This window comes from Myotis myotis, unplaced genomic scaffold (assembly GCF_014108235.1).
Source record: "Myotis myotis isolate mMyoMyo1 unplaced genomic scaffold, mMyoMyo1.p scaffold_m19_p_3, whole genome shotgun sequence".
Taxonomy (NCBI): Eukaryota; Metazoa; Chordata; class Mammalia; order Chiroptera; family Vespertilionidae; genus Myotis; species Myotis myotis.
Genome location: NW_023416335.1, coordinates 137,876,725 through 137,893,497, shown reverse-complemented (window position 1 = coordinate 137,893,497; position 16,773 = coordinate 137,876,725). Strand labels below are relative to the sequence as shown.

The 16,773-nt window shown below is 43.7% G+C and overlaps 1 protein-coding gene across 12 annotated transcripts in view; it reads right to left on the bottom strand.

Annotated features, from left to right (window-relative positions):
• The window catches only part of PPP1R12A (protein phosphatase 1 regulatory subunit 12A), a 156,959-nt gene that overhangs the window by 86,172 nt on the left and 54,014 nt on the right, over positions 1-16,773 (bottom strand). For 9 of the 12 annotated variants that reach the window (XR_004965847.1, XR_004965845.1, XR_004965846.1 and 6 more), the window contains exon 2: positions 16,473-16,603. The exons of 1 other annotated variant lie outside the window; for it this stretch is intronic. Coding sequence is in view for 6 of the 11 variants with exons in the window: in XM_036297882.1 (XP_036153775.1) it covers positions 16,473-16,603 (131 nt within the window). In the remaining 5 variants the exon portion in view is untranslated. Of the gene's footprint in view, positions 1-1,330; positions 1,394-4,775; positions 4,795-16,472; positions 16,604-16,773 lie in introns of those variants that run through there. 2 more of the 12 variants (XM_036297884.1, XM_036297883.1) reach the window with 2 other exon arrangements.

The window sequence follows — 16,773 nt, the reverse complement described above, 5'->3', positions numbered from 1 at the left end:
AGAGGGGAGAACCCTAGCCTCGAGGCTTGGCTTCTCTGCTGTGGCCAGATCCAAGGCCTGCGTCCTGGGTGCTGGAGGAAAACTGGTGCCGGCAGCTAGGGGAAGGAAGGCCTATTGCACGAATCTTCGTGCAACGGGCTTCCAGTATTGTAATAACTATGTATGGTGCCAGGTGGGTATTAGACTTATCAGGGGGATCACTTTATAAGCTATATAAATGTTCAGTAAGTTCTAGAACCACTATACTATACACCTGAAACTAATATAATATTGAATGCCAATTGTAATTTTTAATTTTCTTAAAGAATTATTCAGTGTTAACTGAATTTGCAAACAATTTTTGACAGTCTCTATTAATTATCTTGGATTCTGAGTTTCGTCAAATATCAAAGTACAGATAAAAATTTTTGAGACAGAGAAATAGTTCATTTAAAAATTTTGATTTTTTAATTAAAATTTTGTCTTTAAATCAGAAGCTGAGAACACACAATAATCAAAGAAACAAGGATAAAGTAACTTCATAAGCAAGAACTGAATATATTTAGTGTCCAAATTTAATAGACAAATACTAAGTTTCTTATATACTGTAGGGAAACTAGTATCAAGAAGTCCTTTTCACTAATATATGAATGCTTCATGTATGCAATATATGAATTTTTAAATCTGAGAAAGTCAGTGTGTGCAGCTTTAAAAAAGGAAACTCTGTTACAAAGATGAACCTCAAGACCATATACTAAGCAAAATAAGCCAGTCACAAGAGGACAAATGTTTTATGATTCCACTTATAGGAATATCTAAAGTCAAAATAATAAAAACAGAAAATAGAAAAGTGGTAATCAAAGACAATGAGGAGAGGAGAGGACAAATAATTGTTTAATGGGTAATTTCAGTATTGCTAGATAAAAAATTCTAGAGATCTGCAGCACAATGAATAAACAACACCTACTGAACTGTATACTTAAAAACGGTTAAGATGGCCTTAGCCAGATAGCTCAGTTGGTTAGAGCATTGTACCAATACGCCAACATCAGGGCACATACAAGAAGCAACTAATGAATATATAAATAAGTAGAACAACAAATTGATGTTTCTCTCTCTCTCTAAAAAAAAAATAAATAAATTTTTTTAAAAGGTTGTAATCTATTGATCTAGATCAGTATTTTAAAAAATGGCTAAGATGATAAAGTTAATATTACGTTTTTAATAATGATAAAACATTTTTATAATATCAGAAAGTCAGCAGAATACCACTAAAACAGTTGTTTCTTAAAAATCCAAATGAATTACTCAAAGTCATACAATAAAACAGAAATTATAAAAACTAAGCTACCTGAACTTTTCAAAGTGGGTAAACAGAACATCACATCATTAACTTCAGAAATAAATGCTATTTTCTTTTGGAAGTCTCTGAGAAACAAAAATTACAAAATAAGTATAAATATCTATGCATCTTCAGTGGGAATGCACTTTGCTATTTCATTTTTTAAGTTCTATACCACAACGAAAAATAGTTGTAACAGTAAGAATCCAAAAATTTGACTTTGGAAGTATGTTTAGAAATATGCTCTTTTCTTTCAGCTTGACAAATGTGTGCCACTTTCTTCTGGCCTGATGAGAAATCTGTCATTTAATTTTTGCCCCCTATAGTGTAGTTTCTTTCTCACTGCTTTCATGATTTTTAATTTGTCTTTAGTTTTTCAGAGGTTTGTATACAGCATGTCTTGGTGTGGAATGCTGTGGTTTAACCTCTTTAGAATTTGCTAAGCTTCGTGCACCTGTAGGTTTATATCTTTTGTCCAGTTTGGGTATGTTTTTGGCCATCCTTTTTTTTTTTTAAAATACGTTTCACTGATTTTAGAGAGGAAGGGAGAGGAAGAGAGAGCTAGAAACATCAATTATGAGAAAGAACCACTGATTGGCTGCCTCTCGCATGCCCCACACTGGGGGTAGAGCCTGCAACCTGAGCATGTGCCCTGACCAGGAATTGAACCGTGACCTCCTGGTTCATAGGTCGACACTCAACCACTGAGCCATGCCAGTTGGATCCTTTATTATTCTTTTAAATACTTTTTCAGATAGTCCCTCTTTCTCCTCTTCTTCTGGCACTCCAATAGCACAAATACTAGCTCTCTGTTACAGTCCCATAGGCCCCTGAGGCTCTGTTCATTTTATTTTACTAGTAGTCTATTTTCTCTGTTGCTCAGATTTGGTAATTTCTGTTGTTCAATTTTTCAGGTCACTAATTCTTTCTTATCCTCTCCATTCTGCTGTTGAGGCTATCCACTGAATTTTTATTTATTTTGGTTACTGATTTTTTTAAGTTCTAAAATTTCCATTTGGTTCTTTCTGATATCTTCCTTCTATTTCTTTTTAAAAATATATATATTTTATTGATTTTTTTTTTTTTTTTTTTTTTTTACAGTGAGGAAGGGAGAGTCAGAAACATCGATGAGAGAGAAACATCGATCAACTGCCTCCTGTACACCCCCCCCACCCCCCCGACTGGGGATATGCCCACAACCAAAGTACATGCCCTCGACTGGAATCAAACCTGGGACCCCTCAGCACACAGGCTGACACTCTACCCACTGAGCCAAACCGATTAGGGCTCCTTCTATTTCTTTGTGGACTTTCTATTTTTTTTTTCATTTAAGCATGCTCTTAATTATTTGTTGAAGTATTTTTATGCTATCTGCTTTATATTTGTCAAATAGTAATATTGCTATCAAGCAATGTTGATTGGTCTCTATTGATTATCTTCTTCCATTTAATTAGAGATTTTCATTGGTATGACAATTGATTTTCAATTAAAATCTGAACACTTTGAGTACCATGTTATGACTCTAGAACAGGGGTGGGCAAACTTTTTGACTCGAGGGCCACAATGGGTTTTTAAACTGGACCGGAGGGCCGGAACAAAAGCATGGATGGAGTGTTTGTGTGAACTAATATAAATTCAAAGTAAACATCATTACATAAAAGGGTACGATCTTTTTTTTCAATAGTTTTATTCATTTCAAACGGGCCGGATCCGGCCTGCAGGCCGTAGTTCGCCCACGGCTGCTCTAGAGGTTGCTTAAATCTTCTATGTCAGCTGGCTTTGTCTGGCCCTGCTCTAGCAGAGGAAGGTGAGGATATAAGCCCAGGTTCCCCACTCAACCTTCAGTGATACCAGAGATGGGGCAAGCTCCTTGTTATTTCTTGCTTCCTGCCCAACCTACATTGATACTTCCCTGGCTCAGAAGGCTATCAGTGTCTCACTATTCCCCATGTAGCTTCCACTGACACCATGACGGGAGGGAAAGAGGACTCTTTAATGCTTGGTGGTGATGGTGCAAAGTATTCACTGGCCAGTAAGCCTCTTTAGACACCACCCCAGCAGGCAGGACTAAGAGCTCATCCTTACTGCCAGGTGGGGTGGAAGGCCAGGCTTCCCACATGGTCACTATTAGAAGCGCAGGGAGTGCTAGTTAACCATCTGATGGGTATTAAAGTCTTGTCTAGCTCTGTATCTAGCCTAATCTGACATCACCACAGTGTGGGTGTTGGGGTGCCTTATTACAGCCTGGTAAGGGTGGAAGTCTACACCCCCGACTTGCCCTATTGAGTGTATAGGTGGGACTAAGATTTATTTTTCCCATGGTATATGGCTGGAGTAGAGTGGTTGTTTTTGTTGTTGTTGTTGTTATTATTATTATTATTATTATTATTATTATTTTAGTTTTCTGCCTTGCCAATGTTGCCCCTCTCCTCGTATTTGGCTAAAGAGATTAGGCTTTTATTGGGGCTTTTTTGCGCTGCATTCACTGGCGCTTTGGGTTACCAGCTACCTCAGCTCCAAGTATGGGATATATGAGGCAAAAAGAAAAGCCAAAAACTCATCCCTGTGTCATTCTTTGGACCTTAAGATGCCTAGCTGCTCTGCCTTCTCTCTACTTTTAGAGGTTCCTTATATTTATATGTAATGTTGAGGCTTTTTAGGTGTACTTAGCAGAAAAAACAGAATAAAGCATGTCTATTCATCTACCTAAGAGGCAGAAATTCTCTTTCCCATTTTTAATTGTCAATAAATTGCAAAATTTACAACATTACTATTTTAAACCTTTGTAAAAAATTTCAATTTGCCAAAACCCAAAGGTTATTTCTATATTATTTTTGTACATAAATCATGTTATTAGTACAATTGTTAGTAGTCCTGACATCTTGCTAAATTTTAATTTCTAACATCATGATTCCATAAGTATGCTACAGATATAATTAATTACACCAATAGAAAAGACCAAGTTAATATCTGTGAGAGAAATTAGTGTATTTGTGAAACTGGGCTCTATTTCCAATTGTCTAAGCACCTGGGTTGTCATTTGCAAATTCAAAATGTGGGGAAATTTCAATTCCTCTCTTCTCTTTGTAGAGCCACCTTTAAATTTAAGAAATTCTGAAGGTTTTGTCTTCAGCATTTTTAATTTCTCTCAATTATTCACTAGAACAGTAACTCTATACTTCTTTGATCATGCACTAACTCCTGAAAACACACATTTATTAAAATCAATTTCTTTATTACTGCAGCTCCCAATTCCCAGAGACAAAACCCCTACTTACTGTGTAACAATTCTAAGATGTACATTTCCCTTATGTTTAAATATCACTGAAATCCTCTACAATCAATGGATCTTACAATCAATAATGTCTTAAAATGAATATTGGTCAGGTGGTAGATAAGACATAGTTGTCAATATCTGTCCTCACTTCAATAGATTTATGTGCATTGATATTACCTTATTTGTTGAGCTTAACTGTTGCTTAAAATGTTTTCCAAAACTTTCTGTTGATACCTTCTGGTAAGAGAAAGAAAGCACCAACATCAAAACTTGCTAATTGACTATCAGTGACTTAGACGAAAATCCCAAAGTTTACATCAGAACATTCTTAAGCAATGTTACATGACATCAATGACACTAAATTGCCCAGAGAAAAATACTGTGTGGAAAAAACCACAAAAAATCTAGGAGATTAAAAAGTAAAAAGAACAACCACCCCAAATTATAGTTTGATTTTTTTTTTTACCTTTTCAATTAGTACATAAAATACTGGCATCTTAGATTTGATAAAATCCAGTATATGCATTATAAACATATCCAAAATATTCCTGGGTTCCTATTGCACCTTTACCATTGGCACCTCAAATTAGGTCTATCTAAATCCACATTCCACTTTCTCCTCTGCTTCACCCTATTTTGCTCTTTAGAACCCTTAATAAGTTTAATGGCACCATTTTCCCAATTACAAAGGCTAGAAAGAAAGGCAGAATAGTGTAGGGGCAAATGTACAGACATGGAAAGTTAGACTGTACTGGTTCAAATCCTAACTCTGCCATTTACTGTGTGATTTCTATGACTCGGTTTCCTCATCTATACTATAAGAATTTTTAATATAGGTCTACCATCACACAGAAAAATATAAAATTATTCATATTTTAGAAATATTATAGATTATTTAACAACTAAACTGAGCCAAAGGCAGTATTCTCTAACCAAACACATTAATATTTTTGCAAAAAATACATTTAAAGGCTTAACAAGGGAACCAGACCAGTGTGACTAAATGAGAGAGCTTGAAGATAAGTGAAAAAAATGAAGTCGAAAGGTGACAAGTGGCCAAACATGGCCTTGTAGGCCACCAGAACTCTGGCTTTTAGCTTGAATGCATTATGAACTTATAGGAGAGTTTTGAGTAAAAAATGTGATATTATCCCACTTACAATATTTTAAAAGGATCACTCTGGCTGCTATATGAGAAATACATGGGGAGAAGAGGACAGTTACGGTTGTGCCAGGATCAAGGAGAAATGAAAGAGGCGATGAAAAATAGTTTAATACTGGATATATTCTGAAGGACAAGCCAAGAAAAATTGTGAGGATACTGATGGATGTTTATGGAATAAAGGTTAAAATGAAGAAAAGCCAAGTTATAAATATGTCACCACAAATATTTAAAAGTTTTCATATCCTTAAAAGCTGGTTCTTTAATGATCAAGTGACAAAGCTAATGGAACTTTTTCCAAGCTGTAAATAAAACCATGAAAATGTCATTGATGTAAATACTACTAGCATTTTACAATGATATGAGAGCCTCAACAGTAGTGTTTTTAAAATGACTTCAAACAAGAAGAAAAACATATTAAATATACTAATTAATCAATATTTCATTCTATATACCATGAAGCTAAATAACATTAGCCTAATACAGAGCTAATTTTCTCTACTATTGGAAAATTTTATGGCAAATACTAATGCAACTAAAGATTAAAGCATTCCTGCCTAGCTGACATGGCTCAGTGGTTGAGCATTGACCTTTGAACCAGGAGATCGCGGTTTGACTCCTGGTCAGGGAACATGCCCAGGATGCAGGCTCAATCCTCAGTATGGGGCATGCAAGAGGCAGCCAATCAATGGTTCTCTCTCATCTTTGATGCTTCTCTCTCTCTCTCCCTCTCCTTTCCCCCCTGAAATCAATAAAAAAATAAAAAACATTCCTTAAACATCTGTACTGGAGGCCTAAAAAATATGGTGATGAAATTAAAACATAAAACGATTATATCAGAACAATAAGCACATCAATAACCAAAGTGTTAATAAAGTAAGTCATTTAAGTTTTATTACTCAAACATAAAACATTTTTCACTAACATAAAAATTTCTATGATTTACAAGAATACAAAAACAAAAACACAACAACCCCAAAACAATTCTAAGGATAAAACTGTAGTCATTCAAATAACGTTCATTGGTCAAGCAACAGGGATAGGCTGAATAAACCACAATGACATACTGTACAATGGAGTACTAAACCTAAAAAGAATAATGAGAAATATCTGTATTTTCTAGCATTTTCCATAATAGACTGTTAAGTGAAAAAAGCAAAGTGAAGGAATATGTGTATGATGTTCTATCATTTATCTACAAAGGAGGAGTAATACTTACTTTAAATAATACATTAAAAACCACACTGGGATAAAATATAAAATTAAAAAATTATAGGATGTGGGAGGAAATAGAGTGGTAGAACAGGGATTGCCATTAGAACCTGGTATTTTATATAAACCATAAAACAAAATTAAATTTTTAAAAAAACAAACTCTAAAAAATAAAAAAAAATTAAACAGTGAACTTAACAGCACACCTAGTTGGTGGTATAATCACACAAAATAGAACTATTTCAACTGATTTCTATACAGAGTAATTTGATGATATATTTCAAGTGGGATACTTAAGGACAAAAAGAAATGAACCACCTTCCTCCTCCCCCTCAAACCCAACCAACCAAACTTCAAACTGCTTTTAGTAATCATATTGTTGCTGTTGGTGGTATTGCTGTTATATTACAATGTAATGTATGTGTAACATCTAATGAAACAAATAGTAATTATGCGTTATTTTAATCTTGTAGTTCCTGGCAATGAAGTGGAGGAGAAAGGAAATATTGATATATAAGATAGAAGAGATTACAGAACAACACCCTGCTGCTGAATTTAAATTGGAAACAGTAACCAGTAGTAACAATGAGCACTTCTAGCACCCATTACAAGGAAGGGGATCCTTGGAAAAATGGCAAGTCTAGACCCGGGGCAGGAAATGTAAAACATGTCTGGAACACCTTATAATACTAAAGTGCAAGTTTACTTTATCTGGTAATGTCCCAAGGACTCACAAGCCAATATGAACAGATTCTTGATGACCAAAGATGGTATAATGCTGAACATTAATATGATACTCACAAACTCACTTCATTTATACTTCCTCTAATCCACTCTGGAGAAGGGGCATTATTAATCTCTATTGTTAGTTTTTCTTAAGACTTCTACCTGATTCAAAGCAGGGAGAGGTTGAGGGTAATTATCTTGGTGAAAAGGTGAGATAATTGAGTCAGAATATGAAGAAATATCATTCATCTATTCAACTGGTTTCTGCTAGGTTACAGACCAGACACGAACTGTCTAAAAACTAAACTGTAACCTCATATTCTTTGTTCTACTATCTCCAACAAAAGTCAAAAATTTAGAACTCACTGTAGCCCAATCAGCTTCAAATTCTTAGAGTAAACCATCCCCTTCACTGTTTGCTTCGGCTCATTTCAATAGGGAAGAATTAGCACTATTCTGTGTACAATGCAGTTGGTAAAGGAGGATGTAAACAATTGATGTGTTAGAGATGATGATGAATCAGCCAGGAATATCAGAAAGGTTTGAGTTTGGTAAGAACCGATCAAGTAAAGAAATGAGGCAAATGAACTGCTGTGTGCAAAGACACTATGATGTGAACCAGCAAGGACTGTCAGGAAACTAAAAGTAGCCCAGTACTGACATAGTGAAAAACGTGGAAAGCAATATGAGAAGTAAGAGCTAGGAAGATGCCTGATCATTCCCTAATCATATTTTTTCATAAATACTATTAATCATAGAGACTACGTAGCTTGGCCAAGGGCACAAGACTAGCGAATGCAGAACCAGGATTTGGAACAAATTTAACTCCAAATATTTCATTTAGCAGAGTGACGCATTTTTCCAAGGTTATTCCTGGTTTGTAACAGTTGTCTCTACATTAGTATTAATGGGGCCTTTTACCCTAACAAGTGCTCTGATTTGGGAGATATCTTCACCCTTTCTCTTAAGCCACCACCATGCTATATCTTTCTAGGCCCAAGAAAACTAGGGTTTCATTAACTTCTCACATTCATTAGTGGAATTAATTGCTGAAAGAGATAATGCTGATAAAAATAATCATGCATTTGGAAAAGTTTGGGGCTATCACCTTAACAAATAACCCGTTATATACTAATTTCTATAAACATTGTCATAATTTAAAAAAATTCTTATGGCAAAAATAGAAAAGTCATAATTTTCTAATTTTAATTTGGTTCGGAGACACTATGTATTATACTGCAGCCATAAATTCTAACTTCCGATAGGAAGGTAGTTAGATCAGCAAAATTCTAGTCAAGCTTAGTCAAAATAGGACCTAAGAAGCTCATATTCCATATCCCATCTCCCCCAAAATAAAAAGTTATAGTTACTCTATTGAAAATGTTAACATTTGAACAGACCGTTCACCCCCCTCACACTTGTTTACTGGCATGTAAAAAACTGGATATGCCAGATTCTTGCTTTTCCAGAGTAGACGGAGGCAAATATTAAGCCAGGCCAATGGAAGTACCTTAAGAGGAAATAAGCTGCAGTCAGAGGGTTCCCCTCCCTTGACATACACAGAATATGGGGAAGATAATTTCCACTCCTCAACCAATTTTTATTTTGCTCTTGGGATGGGCATATGGAAAAACACAATTCAGGAGCTGTGGTGATCATCTTGCACTAAGCGGGGGGACAGGGTAGGAATAAGGTCTGTATTTGGGAAAGTCAGATGAAGAAAAAGCCTGAAAGACCCCAGGCCCTAAATCAGCCATGGGCAAACTACGGCCCGCGGGCCGGATGCGGCCCATTTGAAATGAATAAAACTAAAAAAAAAAAAGACCGTACCCTTTTATGTAATGATGTTTACTTTGAATTTATATTAGTTCACACAAACACTCCATCCATGCTTTTGTTCCGGCCCTCCGGTCCAGTTTAAGAACCCATTGTGGCCCTCGAGTCAAAAAGTTTGCCCACCCCTGCCCTAGATCAGTGGTCGGCAAACTGCGGCTCGCGAGCCACATGCGGCTCTTTGGCCTCTTGAGTGTGGCTCTTCCACAAAATACCACGTGCGCACGTACAGTGCGATTGAAACTTCGTGGCCCATGCGCAGAAGTAGGTCTTCGGCCTGGGCGAGTCTATTTTGAAGAAGTGTTAGAAGAAGTGGGGGGTGCCGGTCGGTTGGCTGACGGGAGACGCGGTGCAGGTGGGCCGCGGGATACGGAGCGTGGGGGAGGTACATTGTTTTGAGGTACGTTTGCTGAGGTCGACCCCTTCCAACTCTCCCATCTACACTCGGCTATCTGAAATAAGTATACAAGATGAGTGTGGATGGGAGAGTTGGAAGGGGTCGACCTCAGCGAAAGTACCTCAATCAGATTGAGGACGTTTTTAGCAAAGGCCAGCTTAGGAGTACCCTAATTAAGTTAATAACAATGTACCTACCAATATAGTTTAAGTTAAAAAAATTTGGCTCTCAAAAGAAATTTCAATCGTTGTACTGTTGATATTTGGCTCTGTTGACTAATAAGTTTGCCGACCACTGCCCTAGATGATCATCAAGCAGTTTTATAAACCTCAATGCCCTTCCTCTTAAGTATCCTATCTAATAATAGAGAAACATGGTAATTAGCGTACGACCACTACCCTTCCCATTGGCTAATCAGGGGGATATGCAAATTAACTGCCAACTAAGATGGCAGTTAATTTGCATATGTAGGCACAATGCTGAGAGGCGAAAGGAAAAGGACGGAAGAAGCCCCCTGCCACTGACGGTGATCCGAAACCCAGTGGGGAGCTAAGAGCTGGGGGCCCCAGCCGTGATCAGAGAACCGGGCGCCTTTGCCACCCCCAACCAGTGATTGCGGGAAGCAGGGGTGGAGCCCGCGATGGGAGCTGGGCAGGGGTGGAGCCTGCAATCAGGGGATCTGGGGGTCCCCTGCATAGACCTAACGCCTTGGCCAGAGGCGTTAGGCCTGGGCAGGGGTGGAACCAGCCATCGCAGGGAGCAGGGGCGGAGTCAGCGATCCTGGGCAGCGGGGGTCCCCTGCCCAGGCCTAATGCCTTGGCCAGAGGCGTTAGGCCTGGGCAGGGGCGGAACCAGCCATCGTGGGGCGGAGTCAGCGATCCTGGGCAGCTGGGGGTCCCCTGCCCAGGCCTAATGCCTTGGCCAGAGGCATTAGGCCTGGGTAGGGGCGGAACCAGCCATCGCGGGGAGCAGGGGCAGAGTCAGCAATTGTGAGCCGCTGGGGGTCCCCTGCCCAGGCCTAATGCCTTGGCCAGAAGCATTAGGCCTGGGCAGGGGCAGAGCCTGCAATCGCAGGGAGCTGGGGGTCCCCTGCACAGGAATAATGCCTCGGCCAGAGGCGTTAGGCCTGGGCAGGGCCAGAGCCTGAAACCGTGGGGAGCTGGGGGACCCCTGCCCAGGCCTAATGCCTCGGCTAGAGGCATTAGGTCTAGGCCGGGGCAGAGCAGGAGATCGCGGGGAGCTGGGGGTCTCCTGCCCAGGACTAAAGCCTCCACCAGAGGCCTTAGGTCTGGGTAGGGGCGGTGCCAGAGATCATGGGTAGCAGGGGCGGAGCCAGGGGTGGTGGGAGCTGGGGGTCCCCTGCCCAGGCCTGACGCCTCTGCCGGAGGCCTCAGGCCTGGGCCAGGGGCGGAGCAGGCAATTGGAGAATGATGAGGGTCAACTTCTCTGGCCGAGGCATCAGGCCTGGGCGGGGGGCAGAGCCAGCAATCGGAGGGGTCTGGGGGTCCCCTGCCCAGGCCTGAGGCCTGACGCCTGAGCCAGAGGCATCAGGCCTGGGCGGGGGGCAGAGCCAGTGATGGGGGGAAATGAGGGTCCCCTGCCCAGGCCTGATGCCTCTGGCAGAGGCATCAGGCCTGGGCAAGGGGCCGATCCTGCAATTGGAGGGTGATGGGGGTCAACGCCTTTGGCCCAGGCGTCAGGCCTGGGCGAGGGGTGGAGCCGTCAATCGGAGGGGTGTGCAGGTCCCCTTGTCAGGCCTGATACCTGGGCCAGAGGCGTCAGGCCTGGGCGGGGGGCGGAGCCAGCTATGGGAGGGAGATGGGGGTCCCCTGCCCAGGCCTTACACCTCTGACGGAGGCATCAGGCCTGGGCAAGGGGCCAATTTGGCAATCGGAGGGTGATGGGGGTCAATGCCTCTGGCCAAGGGGTCAGGCCTGGGCAAGGGTGGAGCCCATGATCGGGGGAGATGGGGTTCCCCTGCCCAGGCCTGAAGCCTGGGCCAGAGGCGTCAAGCCTGGGGCAGGGGTGGGTGGGGTACCAAGTCGCAGATTGATGTGAACTACAGAGGAAGCACCTTTTCTGACCGCTCATTGGTTAAGCTCCCTGTATGCCACTGGTAATATTCTTTGTAACTTGGGTAAGAATCCAAAACGGTGATCTAGGGTTTTTCACCACACTCCTGGTGAAAAAAACGAAGGTCCGCTGCTGGAGGGCTAAGAAATGTCATATCCTGCCCTAGCCACTTTGGCTCAGTGGATAATGCCTTGGCCTGCCGATGGCAGGGTCTGGGTTCAATTCTGACCAAGGGCATGTACCTAGGTTGCAGGGTCCTCCCTGGCCGGGGCCCAGGTCAGGGCTCATACAGGTGGCAACCAATCAAAGTGTTCCTCTCATTTTGATGTTTCTCTCTGTCTTTCCCTTTCTCTTTCACATTCTCTAAAAATCAATGGAAACATATCCTCAGGTGAGGGTAAAAAAATAATAAAGAAATTATTATTATATGAAAGACACATCTTGAAAATGCCTAAAAAAAAGTTGTCATTTTTTCATGGTGATGGGACTGGAGTCCGTGTTGATGAAAAAACCTTGCTGGCTGTGGTGACTGGCAGTGGCTGCAGCAGCGGGGTGATGGGGCTGGTGCCTTCCCCTGATCAGCCCACTCACCTCCCACAAAGGGAGGCCAGACTGCGGGTTAGACCCGCTCCCCAAGGGGAGCTGGTAGCGGGCCTAAGCAGTCAATAGGACATCCCCTGAGGGCTCCCAGTATGTGAGAGGGGGCAGGCTGGGCTGAGGGACACCCCCCCCCCGCCGTGCACGAATTTCGTGCACCGGGCCCCTAGTCCTATCTAATAAAAGAGAAACATGGTAATTGGCGTACGACCGCTACCCTTCCCATTGGCTAATCAGGGCGATATACAAATTAACTGCCAGCCAAGATGGCGGCCAGCAGCCAGGCAGCTTAAACTGAACATGAGGCTTGCTTGCTTCAGTGACGGAGGACTCCAACGTTCCCCGCCTGCCTTGTCGGCCTCTGAGCCTGCAGTTTGAACATTGTAACAAATATAGAAGCTAAACAAAACCCCAGAAACCTGCTTTCAGCGAGCTGGGATCTCAGAGCTGGAGTTGATGCAGAGTTTCAATTATAGAACCTAAACAAACCAGATACCTACTTTCAGCAGCTGAGGCCTCAGAGCTGGAGCCAAGCCTCAGAGCTAAAGCTGGCCCAGAATAAAAAAAAAAAAAAGAAAAAAGGAGCGGTTGGGAGCTTCAGTCCCAGCCTGAAAACAGCCCTCAGCCCCTCACCCAGACTGGCCAGGCACCCCAGTGGGGACCCCCACCCTGAAGGGTGTGTGACCGGCTGCAAACAGCCATCATCCCCTCACCCAGGCTGGCCAGGCACCCCAGTGGGGACCCCCACCCTGATCCAGGACACCCTTCAGGGCAAACCAGCTGGCCCCAACCCGTGCACCAGGCCTCTAGCCTACATAGTAAAAGGGTAATATGCCTCCTAGCACCGGGATCAGCGTGACAGGGGGCAGCTCCCAAACCCCCTGATCGCCCTGCAGCTCTGTGTGTGACAGGGGGCAGGGCCACAGCCTCCCTATCAGCCCTGCCCTGAGTGTGACAGTGGCGGCGCCCCAACCCCCTGATCGGCCCTGCTCTGTTGGTGATAGAGGGCGGCGCCCCAACCCCTCCACCCCACGGGCCCTGCTCTGTGTGTGATGGGGTAGAGCCATAACCTCCCCATTGGCCCTGCCCTGAGTGTGACAGTGGCGGCACCCCAACCCCCTGATCGGCGCTGCTCTGTGGGTGATAGAGGGCGGCGCCCCAACCCCCTGATCTGCCCTGCTCTGTGCATGACGGGGGGAGCTCCCCAACCCCCTGATGGGCCCTGCTCTGTGCGTGACGGGGGGAGCTCCCCAACCCCCTGATGGGCCCTGCTCTGTGCGTGACAGGGGGCAGTGCCCCAAAACCCCGATTGACCCTGCTCTGTGCATGACAGGGGGCAGTGCCCCAACCCCCTGATTGGCCCTGCTCTGTGCGTGACAGGGGGTGGCGCCGCAACCTCCCCATCGACCCTGCCTTGAGTGTGACAGGAGGCGGTGCCCCAACCCACCAATCGGCCCTACCCTGAGTGTGACTGAGGGTGGCATCGCAATCTTCCAATCCGCCCTGCTCTGTGCATGACAGGGGGCGACGCCCCAACTCCCCAATCGGCCTTGCTCTGAGCCCGACCAGGGGCTGCACCTAGGGATTGGGCCTGCCCTCTGCCACCCGGGAGCAGGCCTAAGCCAGCAGGTCGTTATCTCCCGAGGGGTTCCAGACTGCGAGGGGGCACAGGCTGGGCTGAGGGACCCCCCCTCCCCCCCGAGTGCACAAATTTTTGTGCACCAGGCCTCTAGTATATTATCTATAATAATAAAAGCCTAAGCGACCATTACAACTGAACAGACAACTGAACAGTCTGTGTGGGACGACTAGGCCGGCAGGGGGGTTAGTGAGGGATGACCAAACAACTGAACAGCAGGCTGTGTGGGGCAACCAGGTCCGCAGGGGGGGGGCAGTTAGGGCGACCAGGCCGGTGGGGTGGAGGGGGGGACAGTGAGGAGTGACCAGGCCAGCAGAGGGGGGCAGTGAGGGGCGACCAGGCCAGCAGAGGGGGGCTGTGAGGGGTGACCAGGCTGGCAGGGGGAGGAGGGGCAGTTGGGGGCAACCAGGCCAGCAGGGGGGGCAGTAAGGGGCAACCAGGCCGGTGGGGGGGCAGTTAGGGGTGAACAGGCCATTGGGGGGGGAAGTTGGGGGCAACCAGTCCAGCGGGGGGGGGCAGTAAGGGGCAACCAGGCCAGTGGGGGTGGGGGGAAATTAGGGGCAACCAGGCCGGCAAGGGGGTGGCAGTTGGGGGCAACTAGGCCGGCGGCAGGGGGACGGGGGGGCAGTTGGGGGTGACCAGGCCAGTGGGAGGGGGCCGTTAGGGACGATCAGGCAGGCAGGCAGGTGAGCAGTTAGGAGCCAGCGGTCCCAGATGGTGAGAGGGTTGTCCAACTGCCGGTTTAGGCCCTAAGGATCGGGCCTAAACCGGCAGTTGGACATCCCCTGAGGGGTCCCAGATTGGAGAGGGTGCAGGCTTGGCTGAGGGGAACCCCTCCCCTGTGCAGGAATATCATGCACCGGGCCTCTGGACCTCTATAACAAGAGAGAATCATTCATCAGCTGCCTCCTGCACGCCCTCTACTGGGGACTGAGCGCAAGCTGGGCATGTACCATGACTAGGAATCGAACTGGTGACTTGTTGGTTCCTGAGTCAATGCTAAACCACCAAGCCTCACGGACCAGAGAAATCACATAAAGAAGGCAAGGCCCAGAAAGAAGAAACAAATTACTAAAAGATGTCGTGCAGTTAGTGTTAAGAGTCAGTAATCAAACCCAATGCAGAGCTTTTGATTCCAAAGTCAGAGCACTTTTCATTTCACCAAACACTGCCTCTCCTTTAAATTGAAGATCTTCAATATACATGGTGTGTGTGTGTGTGTGTGTGTGTGTGTGTGTGAAATATACAAAGAAATAAAACTGAAAGTTTACTAAGAGAGATTTACAAAGTTAGCTGAAAAGCTTTGATGTGAGCAGACAGACAATAAGTGTTTGTAGTGTTGACACAAAGTAAGAAGAAAAACAATTGAGTAAAAAAATTATTTTGTCAAGATATTCATACTTCCTGTTAAAAGCTTAAATAATTGAATTTTCTTAGAAAGTACCCACTCATTAAAGGTAGTTAATACAATGACTCTTTCTCACTGAATTTGGAAGTAATCTTAATAAAAACTAAACAAGCATAAATTGACTAAATGGAGAACTATGTATCATATTCTCACTATAACAAAGTAACCAAATTGAAAATTATCGTTAATGTCCCCTAACAATTCATAATTACATAGAGATAGACTTGAATTATTTGACAATCCTGTACATGTATTCAAAAGAAAAGGAGATGGAGGTGAAGCATGTGTACAATCAATTACAGTGGGGCCTTGACTTACGAGTTTAATTTGTTCCGTGATGGAGCTCGTAACTCAAATTACTCGTATGTCAAATCTTAAAGTGAGCGAGTGAGACACGTTATGCTGGGCTGATTGATGTTGTGGCGTTCACTGTGACGTTCGCTGCGCCAACTAGCGGTGGGGTATCTGAAGCTGGCTCGTAACCCGAATTTTAGCTCGCAACTCAAAGCAAAAAATCGGCCGAGAGACAGCTCGTATCTCGAAAAACTCGTTAGTAGGGACACCTGTAAATCAAGGCCCCACTGTACTCACATTAATACAAAGTACCAAAAGCGAGAGGTGGGGAGACAGGGTGAGGATCTCATATGGGTATCAATGAACTCAGTATTAGGATTCCCAAGAACCATTTATTCTCTTTCTTGGGAAGAATAATTTTCATTAATTACAGTAATATAACATGTTGCTCACTTACCTTTAAGAATAATTTCTGTAAAATCTAAGGTCTCTATAATTGTATTTGAATAAAAGTAAACAGAGAACTGGCTTACTCTGCAATATCAAGATATCCACAGGAAGCAGCTGCGTGTAGTGGTATCCAGCCTTCATTATCAGGTTGATTAATATTTGCTCCATTTTCTACCAGAAACTTCACCATATCGACATTGTCATCAATGCAAGCCTAAAAACACAAAAAATTACAAAAAGATTTGATTCAACACTCCTAATAACTTAATAATGCAACAGAATTCCTACTTTGCAGCCTTTATAATATAAATATTCTCTGAAAATTAGTCTGTTGCTATTTTGATTGTACTGCCATCAAACAGGCCAATGTACTAAGAATTTAAA